The sequence below is a fragment of the Sturnira hondurensis genome, unplaced genomic scaffold (genome assembly GCF_014824575.4).
Source record: "Sturnira hondurensis isolate 20B ecotype Veracruz unplaced genomic scaffold, ASM1482457v3 Scaffold0006383, whole genome shotgun sequence".
NCBI lineage: Eukaryota > Metazoa > Chordata > Mammalia > Chiroptera > Phyllostomidae > Sturnira > Sturnira hondurensis.
In genome coordinates, this window is record NW_028079014.1 from 421031 (window position 1) to 433613 (window position 12583).

Sequence of the window (12583 nt, forward strand, 5' to 3'; positions counted from 1 at the left end):
CATATCCAGAAATGACGTTCACCAGAGACCAACTGGAGGAGGACGGAGCGGGAAACCAAACCATAAAATCTGTCAGAATCCCGTGTCCAAAGCCCGCAGTGCCCAGGGTCGCCTGGGGCTCCCCTCTGCCAGCGGGCACCAGGGGGCCAGGGGGCACCTCCTGGATGGAGGGAGCGACCACCCCTCTGGTTCAGGGCTCCCACTCCAAACTGGGTTGGCTGTGTTGGCCTGGAGGTGGAGGAGGCCCCGACCACCCTGCGTGGCCAGCAGTCTCCGCACACGGAAGAGCTCTGGGGCTGGGGGAGTCGGCGGCGGGGGTCCATCTCGCCAGCTCGCCTTCTGTTCCTGGTTTGTGAGTCTCTAGATCATCTCGGTCTGGGACTCAGCAGCAAATTCTGCGGGAAGTGTGAGGACACAGGATGAGGGACCCCGAAAGCCAGGCGAGGAGGCAGTGCTGGACACACGGACGGTGGTCTGTCCCAAAGCATCTGAGCTAGGGCTGGGCCGGTGTCAGGGACGGGCCTCCGTACAGACAGCTGCGGGTGAGACCAGCATCCAGACGGTTACACAGAATGAGCTCCGAAAGCAGTTTGCAGCGTCCCTGGGAACCGGGGTCTGAGGGACAGGTGGTGGTCTCAAGGGGACGGTGGAGACGCACAGACCGACCGACCAGCTGCCACATGCCCGCCTCGCTCTCCACGCCCCTCCCCCAGCGGCTCCCTGCAGGGTCTGCAAGGCCCACACAGCCCACCGCAGCCTGCGGCCCAGCCGGCACGTGGCCCAAGACCTGGCCTCCACTTTGGGAAAGGTGGGCAGGCTCGGCCCAACAAACGGTCAGGGCCGGCTTCCAGCGCCGTCAATGATTAACGCCGCTGTGAAGGTGCCGCCACCAGGGTCTGGGGAAAGGCAGAGGCGGGGGGGCGGGGACAGGTGGCTCCCAGCTGTCTGGGAGCCGGCCCGACCACTGGCCCCAGGACCCTCTTCTCAGTCACACAGGACTGCCCGATGTCTCCTGGCCACCAGGGATGTGACCTCGAAGGGGCACCGTGTGCCCCAGGAGGACACTGAGTGACAGAGGAGGGGGCGTACCCAGGCCCACATCTCAAGAAGGGGGTGGGAAGCAGCTGGGGAAGGAGGCTGCACCTGTCACCCCAGGAGCAGGCAGGGGAGGGGGGAGGGGCCCAGCAACCAGGGCACCCTGCTGTGGAAACCCCGGCTCCCACTCTGGTCTGGCATCACCCCCACGGGACTCAGCCGGCCAAGGCCCAGCGGTGAGCGATGCTTCCAGCACCCGCTGTGCCCTCAGCTAGGGCGGGAGCTGCCCCACATCAGGGTTACCAAGTGCCTGGAAAGGGCATGAGGAGGCAGGAAGCCCTTGGGCAGCGCCCTGCCCCCGGCCCCTTGACCCCGGCGGGCAGGGCAGGCACACATGGAAGGGAACAGGGGTTCCCCAGTGAGCAGGAGGGGACAGGATATCCTGGCCTGCTTCCCGCCCTGTGCCTGGGAGAGGGCGCCCAGCCCTGCAGGGCGCCCGACCTGGGCTCCCACCCCAACCCCACACACATTAGGGTGGCCTCAAGGCCAGGCTCGGCCTTCCTGCCTGGTAACCGAGCCAGGCCTGGGGTGGCACGTGGCTCAACCCCCACCAAGGACAGAGCCCTTTCCCTGACACTTCCTTGGGCGATGCCTAGAAAGACACCTGGAACACTGAGGCTGTGAGACTGCCACCCACCCCTGGTCCCGCGGCTCAGCCCCAGGGCACCCCCAATCCCCGCTCCCCTAAGCACGTGTGGGGCCTGGCTGACCTCCTGGAGATGTTTGGGGGTGAGGGACACCTGTTTGGCCAGGGCCCCCCTCCAGTGCCACCTGCCACGGGCACCTCTGCAGGCGCCCCCCCCCCGAGCTCTCACAGGGACCAGGGGGCGGAAACACGTGCCCCCAGGAGCACCCCCTTCCCACCCCCGGGAAGCCACCCAGCCCGGCAGCTCCTCGGAGGCCGGGCAGGGGCAGAGTCTGCCGAGGGAACTTCCGAGAGCCGAACAATCACAATCAGGAAGAAAACACGGGCGCACGCGGACTTCCTCTGGGCGCGGCGAGCCCTCTTCCTCCACTCGGCACGCTGCGGCTGGGAGCCCGGCTGCGCCTGCCCACGGGCCTGCGTTCTCAAGCCCAGAGTGTCTGGTGGTCCCTCACCCCACGGCCCCCAGTGGGGGGAGGGGGGGCACTGCAGCACACACCGGCAGCCCTCTGCCCACACCACCTGCCTTTGCCAGAGGCTGGTACCAAGGCCACCGATGGAGAGGCAGCTGGGCAGAGACCCCACCCCCGGTCTCTCACGGAGTTTGGGGTGCAGCAGGTGAGGGCCTGGAGGGAGCCCACATGCAGAGGGATGCCCACAAGCCTGGCACTGGCCAGGAGTTTGCACAGCGGTGCTGGACTCGGGTGGGGCCCCTGGGGGTCAACGCACACGGACATCCTCGGAGGAGCCACTGCGGCTGCAGCCTCCAGCAGCACCCACCCCCACAGACCTCGGCGGCCACCGCGTGGGCGCCCTGTGGTGCGGGCACCAGGGTGGGGAAGAGGCTTCAAGATGGAGGCCCATCCGGGCCTTTGGGGCAGTGTTTTCTGTCCCCGCAGAGGGCGGCCGCCCCGGTGCACACACTCCCAGGGGCCCAAAGGTGAGAGACTGAGGCCACCTCGCCCACCCTGCCTCACCTGCCCAAAATGGCACTCTGAGCAGGTGGGCCTGGGTCCCGCTGCACCCCTGGGTACACCCGCCCCCGGCAAGGTCTCTCCCTGCCCCGAACCAGCGGAGGCCCCAGGCCCCAGTGGTGGCAGCAGGAGGCCAAGAGGCAGCCATCCCCACCCCAGCCCCCAAGACCAGCATGGGCAGGGCCAAGCGAAGGCTCACAGGACAGGGGCTGGCATCGTACCAAGAGGCAACTGGCCAGGCAGCCAGGAAACAGGGCCACGGGACGGCAGCAGAGGCAGGCACGCCACTGCCACTTCCTTGTGCCCCTGTCCCCGCACAGTGCAATGCCCTGCCCTGCGCAGGTGCACCGCTCTGGGAATCGGAGCCGCCCGGTAACAGCAGGAGCCAGGTGTGCCAACAGGGCGCTGAGTCCTCCAGGGCACAGCCTCCTGTAATTGGTGGCTGGAAGCCCGGGGCCCGCCCCTCCCTCCACGTGCCCCTCCAGTGTCCTCTCCCTGGGCCTGGCCCCCCCCCCCCAGTTTGGCCAGGCCCAGATGCTTCTGACTCCGTGCTGGCCCCTCATGGACCACCACCTGGGGCAGGGAGACCCCTCCCCAGGGCCTGCCTGGACCGGGATAGCCTGGGGTGCTGACACGGGGCTCCCCCTCTTGGGTGCTCCTGAGCCGAGGATGCCCGTCGCCGTCGCTTTCTCCGGCTCTCGAGAGTGTGCGTGCCCGGCACACACCCCTGCCCAGAGTGACCTCCACCTCCACTGTCCCTGCAGGAGAAGTGAAGGCCAGACACCCCTCTCCAGCTGGCTCCCCCCCCCCACAACAAACACAGACACTGCCTGGGCAGCGGGGAGCTTCCCACACAGCCAGGGGGTGTCCCGCACAGGGTCAGAGCCCACCGGCCCTGAACTTCCAGGGACAGCTCCGCGTGGTCTCTCTGTTTTCCCCTTAACCCTTCCTTCTCTACGGGCTGGTCTGAGTGGCACGCAGCTGGGGTCCAGTCGGGCGGCAGCAGGTGTCACGGCACAGCGCTCCGCGCGCGCCCCTCCCCGCGCCCCGCCAAGGGAGCCCCTCCGAGAACGGCCTTGGCAGCAGCGACACTCACACGGCGAAGTGGTAGACGAAGCACTTCCAGCCCGTGGGGCGCTCCAGGAAGTTGTAGACCCGACCCTGGATGTGGGTGCGCGCGAGCAGCGGGCGGCGCGCGCTGTAGATCGAGACGCGTGGGTCGAGGCTCACGGGCGGCCGCGGGCCGAGGTCGGCGGCGTTGGGCTGCGCGGCGGGCACATAGAACGCGCCGGCAACCGGGCGGTCCTCTGCCAGCTCCAGTGAGAAAGGGGACTTCTTGGCCAGGCCCGCGCTGCCCCTCCGGGCACCCGGCAGGCGGCCCCAACCCCAGCGCTTCCTTTCGGCCTGGGGTGCGGAGGAGGCCGCGGCCATGGCCAGGCAGGACCCGCGTGGGCCGGCGGGGCAGCAGCCGCGCGGGCAGCAGCAAACGCCGGCAGCAGTAAACGCCGGCGTCGGGGCGCAGCGCAGGAGGCCGCTGCCGGCCTAGCCCGGGCGTGAGGGCGGGGCCAGCAGGGGGCGGTGGCCCCGGGCCAGCCCTTAGGGACCGTGCGCCCCGCCCCGAACCAGACGCCCCACCCCCGGCCAACGGGCGCGCGCCGGGCCCCCCCAGCCTGTGGCGAACCGCACTTGTCTGCTGGGTCCCGCGCCTTTCGCATTCACCTGTTCGCCCCGCCTTTGCCCCCTTGCCCCCCCTGCCCAGGTGGCCGCCCTCACGCCCACGTGCTCTGCCCCACCCGCCCGGCCCCACCTGCGTCCACGGGCCCGCCCCCACGCCCACCTGCTCAGCCCACAGCAGAGTGCCCAGCTGAGCTGGAAAGGAGGGCGTGGGCGCGCAGGTGCAGTGATGGCGAGGCCCTGCGCAACTTAGGCAGGAGCGAAGTTTACGGCCCAGGCACCCACTTTACCTTCTGGCTAGTCTCTCTGGAGAAGCGGTGGGGGGGAGGGGGAGAGGAGGGGCGCCCTGAGGCACGCGCAGACTGACCCTCTTGGCAGCAGCAGGGTGGCCCGTCAGTCCTCGGATGAGCTCCCCTTGGGCGGAGAAGGCGGTGGGACTGGTGCCCACAAGGGCGGTCCGACCCTGCAGGCAAAGGGAGGCCGTTGACGTTCAGGGACCAGTGGGAGCCCTAAGGGTGCGGAGATTTGGGCCTGCTGGGGACAGCGGAGCGGGGGTCTGATGGGGACTGACCACAGGGCACAGTGGGCAGGGCTGCCTGGGCAGCTAGGGGACAGGTGTTTTTGCATTGCCCTGGGCTGGGGAGGGTGGGTGCTTTGTCTTCCTGGCCCAGGGGAGCTGCCTGCATCCGGTGGGTTTCCCTGGTTGGGTGGGCGTAGAGGTGGGTGATGGGGTCAGAAGGCTGCTCTCTCGGGCACCCCCCACTGCCTCTGGCCATCACTACTGTTGACGGCACTTGGGTCTCTGCCCACTGAATGGGAGCCAGGGTGGGTGGAAGCTGGGGTGACCTACAGAAGAAAACGACGTCTTTAGACATTGTGCTGGGCCTCGGGGTGACCGTGCCCCAGCCGCGTCAGGGATCCATGCTTTATGGGACACTCCCCAGGTCTTCCCTGTGCACCTCGGGCTGACTGATTTAATGTGCCCCACCGGGCAGGCAGCTTTTGGGGGTAGACAGCGGCCCCAGCCCCCACCCTGCATGCCCCCCCAGGACACAGCAGGTGCAGGTGGTTTGGGCAGAGAAGGAAGGGAGGGGCCCACAGCTGTGCCGGGCACAGGCCAGCTCGCCCGCGGCAGCCAGGAGAGCCCGGTCGGTTACCGTGCGCATGGGCAGAGAGCCGCCTCCATGGGGCCCCTGGCGGGCCGCCCGGGCACACAGTGGCTTTCATCCAGGCCGCCCCTTCCAGGAACGGGGTCACCGCCGAGGTTGGTTCGGCTCTCGAACTGGGCACGAGAGTAAAGTTCAAGAGAAGGAGAGGCTTACGCGCAGACGCCGCCATGCAGCCAGGCAGACTCTCAGGGGAGAAGGCACAGGAGCAGGGTGGCCTCCCCGGAGCTCTGACATCCGGGCACAACGGCTGAAACTGGCTGAGTTTGGTCGCAAGGAATCAGCACTCAGCCCTGGCTGGTGTGGCTCAGTGGACTGAGCGCCGGCCTGTGAACCAAAGGGTCGCAGGTTCGATCCCCAGTCAGGGCACATGCCTGGGTTGCAGGCCAGGTCCCCAGTGGGGGCTGGGCATGAGAGGCAACCGTACATTGATGTTTTTCTCCCTCTCTGTCTAAAAATAAATAATTTAAAAATGTATTCATAGCACTGATATATAAAAAACATCTCAAACTGAGAAAAAAATGATACTTTGTGGCAAAGTGGGCAGATGATGTGGCCGGTTCACAGACCAGGGGTCCTGGTCTCTGTACTCACGACAAAGCGTGCGACGTCACTCGTGACAAGAAACCCGCCCAGTGGACGGGTGCCATGACCGCCGCTCACCGATCTGGCTCAGGGGAGTCCGGACACGGGCCCACAGGCTTCACGGGCGGGAGTGGGCGGGCGGGGCAAACAGCCACCCTCCCCTGGGCCCAGCGCATTACTTCCCGTGTGGGAGCCAACCCAGAGAGACCAGGCGGTTTACTCATCGTGGCTTGTTTGTGTCAATGACAGACTGGAAGCAACCGACCTCCCCCCCCACCCACGGCGGAAGTACTCTATCACAGAGCCACCTGTGACCCTTGTCTGCAAGGCTGCGATCAGTGATCTGCGGGGGTGGGGGGGTGGGGGCGTCGGGAGTCAGGCTGCAGACAGGCCGGCCCACCTCTGACTTGGGCCCCTGGGCTATCTCTGGGCCTCAGAACATTCTAGAACATTACTCTCACCTTCCCTCAGTGGCACTTCGCCAACACCCTTCTGCCCACCACGCGCCCTGCCCCCCACTTCCCATTCTGTGGTGTCAGAGGCCAGCTGCCTGGCACGCAGGGCCACACACCCACTCACCCTTGCAGCCCAGGGACCCACGGTGCCGGTGGGCGGTGGGCCGGGCTCCTGCGTGTTTTCTTTGGTCTGAGGTTAGGTCACCTGACATCACCCTTCCTGCAAGCTGGTCCTCCCAGGCCCCTGGAGAGCCAAGGGGCCCGGCCCTTGGACAGGAAGCCCCCCCCCAGAGGCTCCATGGGGCCCCAGTTCAGTTGTCCGAATAAAGCCCAAGGTGGATAAACGTTGGGGGCTGCTGGATGGGCACTGTGACTGGTGCTGCAAGCCCCGCGGTCCCCTCCAGCCACACCCCCACCAGCACCGAGTGTCCCTTCCCCTTCCGAGTGGGCATCTGGAGGTCCGGCCCCGGATCCACAGGCCCCTGGAGCCTGGCCAGGTACAGGAGCCCCACGGAGCCGTCACTCTGCACAGGAAGGTCAGGTCTGGGATTTGGGGGCAGCTCCCACCTGGTGACATCTTTGCTGGGCACCAGCGATGGCCACGCCCACAACGCGAATTCCCCTCAACGGCCCGTCCAGCTGCCACGAGGATGTGCAGTCTGGTGCCCTCTTTTGGTGACACCCCCACTCAGGCACGCACCCTGAGACACGCTCCCTGACCCTTAACTTCCCTGACCTGAGGCCGTGGAGTCGGCTCCGTAAGCCGGGGGCGGGGGGTGGCCCTCGGGGCACCGGCCTGCCCAGCATGGGCTGGGGAGTGGGGGCTGGGGCCAACGTACTCGCCCAGATCACCAACACCCGGGGCCTCCCCAACCCTCACAGGTCCCCTGCCCAAGAGACGGCCATCACCCTCCACACATGGCCCCCAGCTGGCTCTCCCAGGGAGCAGGCCGCCGCGCATCCGAGGCGTCCAGGTGGTGCCCGTCTGGGCCTCTGAGAAGCTAGCGGGCCTTTCCCTGCTGGAGAGTAATGTCCCTGACTCCTGGGAGGGTGGCGGGTGGGTCACCTGGGCTGGGTGGCCTGTCCAGTCCTTCGAACCCACTGCCAGTGGGCAGTTTCCCAGCCAGGGCCTTGCTGGTTCCTGAGCACCGGGGCTGGCCCTCTGAAGCTGCTCCGGGGCCCACCAGGGAGCCAGAAGCCTGGCAGGGCAGAGTGGATTTGGAGGGGGCAGGGGGCAGGTCAGGCCACAGGCTAGCAGGGAGGCTGGGCGCAGAACCGGAGGAGTTGGGGAGGAGGCGGCATCCAGGGTGACTCAGCCAGCCGGCATTTATTGGGCGCCTACTGAGTTCCCAGGCTTCCAGGGCTATGGTGTCGGGGGAAGGCAAGGCCCTGCCGGGGGGACAGTGATCTCGTCCATGAGACATGCAGGCTGAGGGCGACCAGGGCACGGTCACAGGCTGGGCCTCAGCCAGCCCCTGCCCACTGCTCCCACAGCCACGCCGAGCCTGCACCGGGGCTGCCCTCGCTCCAGCCTGTGGAAGCCTGAGGGCTGAGACCGCCCTCCCCCTGCGGGGGCCGGCAGCCCGGGAGAAGCTGGCGACTGGAGAAGCCCCCGACGAGAGAGACAGACGGAGGCCCAGGGGGCTGGATAGATGCGCAGAGGGACGCCTGGGTGGGGACGGGGCTCGGGGGGGACGGGTGGGTAAATGGACGGCTAGGTGGACAGGGAGGTGAATGGAAAAATGGGCGCATAGCCGGATGGAGAGATGGGGGGTAAAGAGGAAGGTGTGGGTGGGTGGGTGGAGGGGCAGGTGGACAGATGGAAGGAGGGATAGATGGAAGGATGGATGCATGGGTTGTGATGGGCGGGCAGGTGCATGGAAGGGCAGGTCAATGAACGAACGGATGGGTGGGCGGGTGGCTGAGTGCGTGGAGGAGTGGACGGTGGGTGGAGGGCCCGGGCCGCTTCCGGGGATTTGCACAAATGTTACCCTCCCAACGAGGTATTCCTTGACCAGCCCATTTACGAAGAAAATCCCCCAAGTACTGGCCTCTCCTGCTTTATTTTTCTCCGCACCATTTTGATAACCTTTTCCTCTTTTTACTTCTTACGCACGTGGTTTCGTTTGGTGTCTGGGTCTTGCCTGACACCCAGCGCAGTGCCGGCACAGAGGGGTCACTCCGTGCACCTGCCGGATGGTGAAGACCATGGGGGCAGTGAGGCGCGGGCACCGGGCAGTGGGCCTGAGAGAATGGGGCCCGGGGCCTGGGGCCCAGCCCCCGTGGCGCTGGAACCAAAACGGCCCTTTGCTCCTCGGGCCCCAGAAAGGGAGAACGCATGGGCTTCTCGGCCTCCTCAGGGCCCAGGAGGAGGGGCCGGTGGGGCAGCTGAGGGCCAGGAGGGCTGGGGGCCCTGGCCGGATGCCCACATCTGGGGGCTCCAGCCAAACCTGCAGGGCAGGAGCCTGTGAGCCGCATGCAGGGACACACGCACAGAGAGACAGACATGCCCCACAGACACACAGATACGCCCCCTCCCCCACGCTGGCCCACACACCGTGCGCACTGGAAGCTGCAGGCACTGGCCACACCCTGGGCTCCAGGGACCCCAGGCTCCGGCCGGAGCTCCCTCTGCTCTGCAGGCCTGGGAGGCGGTGCTGCCCTCTCCCTGTGTCACATCAGGACTGGAGTCACTGCAGTCGCCGCATGACTCCACACCCAGGCAGGGGTGGCTGGCCGCACATGGGAGGGCCACAGGGCACCGGGGCATGGGTAGGGAGCCCCCCTGTCCCCAGGGTTTGGGGCCCCCAGCCACCCCGCCCTCCACGATGACCTCTGCTCCTAGGGCCTAGTTCAGCCGATCGGGGGAGGGGGGCTCCTTATTTTCACCCCAGCCTCTGACCACCAGGTACCCTCAGGTCTCCTTCCTGGAGCTCCCACCAGCTCTGGGGACAAGGTGGCTGGAGTGGGGGGTGAGGGAGGAGGAGGGGGCGCCCGTCCTGGCTCAGCATCCCTTGGGCCTCTCGGGCCCTGTCCCCACATCTGTGGTGGGGCCACCGCTGCCTCCCAGATAGACGGAAGGATGGGCCTCGGGCAGAGGGGAGGTCTATGGCAGGCACTGTCCGTGGGGCCTGGGGGGCCAGAGGCCTCGCTGCCACCCACCCTCTGGCCCTCCCCTTCCCAGCCCCTGCTCCTGGGGCCCAAGGTCACACCCTAGGCCCCACCTGCTGGGTGCAGAATCCAGGCCCTCTAAGAAGCTGATGGCCACTTCAGGGAGAGGACACTGGCCATGGCTGGGGGGATGAGGACCCCAAGGCACAGCTGCAGAACGGCGGGGCCGCTTGCAGGAGGTGCTCCTGGGCCCCTGAGCCCTGAGGGTGGGGGTCCAGCAAGGGCGTGTCTGCCTCACCCGGGCAGGGAGGGGGTGCCGAGTCTCGGCTGCTCCTGTGGTTGTCCCTTCAGCGGAGGGGCCCACTGGGCTCTCGGCCCCCACCAAGGGTGCTCGGGTCAGCCCAGAGGCCCCGGACAGCAGCCCGTCCCAGGGTGCCTGCCGCTGCAGCCAGAGCGGCCCCGTGCTGCCGGGAGCCCCAGGCGGGCCCGGCCCCTCCCGGGGTCCTGGCTTCAGTCTGGGAGACCAGGGAGCAGAGGTGGGTGGGAAGTCCTCCCGCACGTTAGACCCGAGTGGCACCCAGCGAGCGCCGGGGAAGGCTGCCTTCCCCTCAGGCCCCTGCCCTCCCGCCCTCGCAGCCTGGGCAGCCGCAGAAAACCAGCGGGTGGCTGTGGCCCCCGAGAGCTGTGTCCTGAGATGACAGCCTGGGGCGGGAGGCGCTGGGGCCCGCTCTGCCGTTCACGGCCTCTCCCCCAGGGGAACCGTCACAGGAACTGGCCCCTGAGTCCTGTGCGGCACTGGCCCTGCGGCCGGCTGTGGCAAAGGGGGTGGAGGCAGCTTAAAATAAAGCTGGGCCCTGGCTGGTGTGGCTCAGTGGGTAGGAGCCTCGTCCATGCGCCCAAAGGTCGAAGGTTTGATTCCCGGTCAGTGCACATACCTGGGTTGCAGGTTCCATCACTGGTCCAGGAGCGGGCGGTCCCAGTCGGGGCACCTACGGGAGCTCATCCATGTCCCTCTCTCACATTGATGTTTCTCTCTCTCCCTTCCTCTCTCTCTAAAAAGCAACGAAAAAATGTCCCAGATGAGGATTTAAAAAATAAGTGAATAAAGTCAAGCCGGAGCGCAGGTCCGCTCGGATGCCCCTCCAGATGGTGTCCGTGGACGCAGGTGGCCCCCCAGGCTCCTCTGACCCCAGGCAGCAGAACCCCAGCCGAGCCGAGCCTGGCCTTGCCCACCCTGCACCACTCTGCCGCTCCCGGCAGCCCCCCTCGTGGACACTCGCCACACCCTCCCCCTCCTCATCCCGCCTGGGTTCACTCCTCGAGCGGCTCGTGGGTCTGGGCCCGGGGCAGCCGTGAACACCAAGGGCAACAGGTCCGAACAGGAGTGGAAGGTTGCTTCCGAGCGAGGGCCAGGGTTCGCTGAGAAATAACACCAGGTCACAGAGAGACCAGAGGCAGCCCACTGTACTGGTGTGGCGGTGTCAGGGGTCAGGGGTCAGGGCTGCAGGAGGGAAGGGCCTGAGGCTGGACGAGGGAGCAGGCAGGAGGCTGGCTGGCTGGGGAGGTTGGAGGGCAGGGCAGGGCAGGGCAGGGCAGGGCTGGTGACGGGCTTTTCACTGGGGTGGTAGGAAGCCAGCCTGGTGCAGGGCTGGGGGTGGCCGGGGAGGGGTTCAGAGGTGGAGTGGCAGGGCTGGAACAGAGGAGGGAAGGGGGCAAGGACTGGGCGCCCCTCACCCCACGGGCTCTGAGGGCCCGGGAGACCCCTCCCTCTCCACGTACCCTGACACTGGCAGGACCCAAGGGCCCCAGAGAAAGGCAGCCCAAGGTCAGTGAACCGGGCCCAAAGGCTTGTGGGAACCTAGCCCCGGAGTCCCGTTTTGCCAGAGTCTGGTAGTTCTTGGGGGCCCTGTCTGGGCTGCCAGCAAAGCACAGCCCGCAGCTGGCTCTTGTGGGAATGGCCGCGGCCCTCCTTCCGGCGGGAAAGCCGCCCAGTCCTCCTCTGCAGGGGCCTCCAGCCCACCCTGACTCTGCCTGCGGTCCTGGGGCGCCCTCTGGTGGCCGACAGGCCAGACTGGCGAGCACGCTGTGGGGCTCCAGAGCACCAGGCCTGGGCCCTGTCCCCCACCCCCACTCAAACTCAGGGGACCAAGAGTCCCCTGGGAGGGAGTCCTGAGGGTCTCTTTGTGGAAGGACACACAGAAGTGTCATCCAGGCCTGGTCTCACTGTGTTACCCACCAGCTCCCAGAGGTGGGGGCCCCTTTTTCCAGAGAAACGGCGGCCCAGAGGGCACAGCCCCCCGGCACCCGTCCTGCCCAGCCCGAAGGGGCCGTGTCCATGCCGTGCCTACAGTGCCAGCCAGGCCCTGCCACTTGCCCGGCACAGCACGCCGGGCCCACGCCTCCCGGCTTTGTAGGACTCGGGGGTGGGGGCCGCCCCTGCCACGGGTCTTCCATGGGGTGCTGAGCACACACCCTGGGGGCAGTGGCCCCACTTGTCGGAGAGGTAAACTGAGGGTGGGCGGAAACTGAGACAGGTCAGGGGAAGACAGCTGGGCTCGGCTCTGCGGGGCACCCCCAGCAGCCCCCCATGTGGTCACCTCCCTGGCGTTGGCCAGAGCAGGCCTGTAGGCCAGAACGTGCCGAGTTGCCCGCCCACCCCGGCTGGCCACGGCACTGGCTGCCGGGGTGCGTGGGCAGGGAGGGCGGGCAAGAGGAGGGGCCAGGCCGGCTTGCAGGTGCCCTCTGCACCGGGCAGCCTCCACTCTGCTTCTTGGACAGCGGCGGCATGTCGGGGTGCCAGGGAGGAAGCAGGCAGGTAGGTGACCCTGCCATCGGCTCCCAGGTGGGATCAGGGGTGGGGGTGTCTCCCAGGTGGGGCAG

At 67.4% G+C, this 12583-nt stretch overlaps 1 protein-coding gene across 1 annotated transcript in view; it reads right to left on the reverse strand.

The window, feature by feature from the left end:
* Positions 1-4260, reverse strand: part of KCNQ1 (potassium voltage-gated channel subfamily Q member 1) — a 237303-nt gene extending 233043 nt beyond the window's left edge. Inside the window, exon 1 of the mRNA XM_037047796.1 lies at positions 3809-4260. Coding sequence (XP_036903691.1) covers positions 3809-4143 — 335 coding nt within the window. The 5' untranslated portion in view covers positions 4144-4260. The remainder of the gene's footprint in view (positions 1-3808) is intronic.
* Between the last annotated feature and the right edge of the window lie 8323 nt (positions 4261-12583).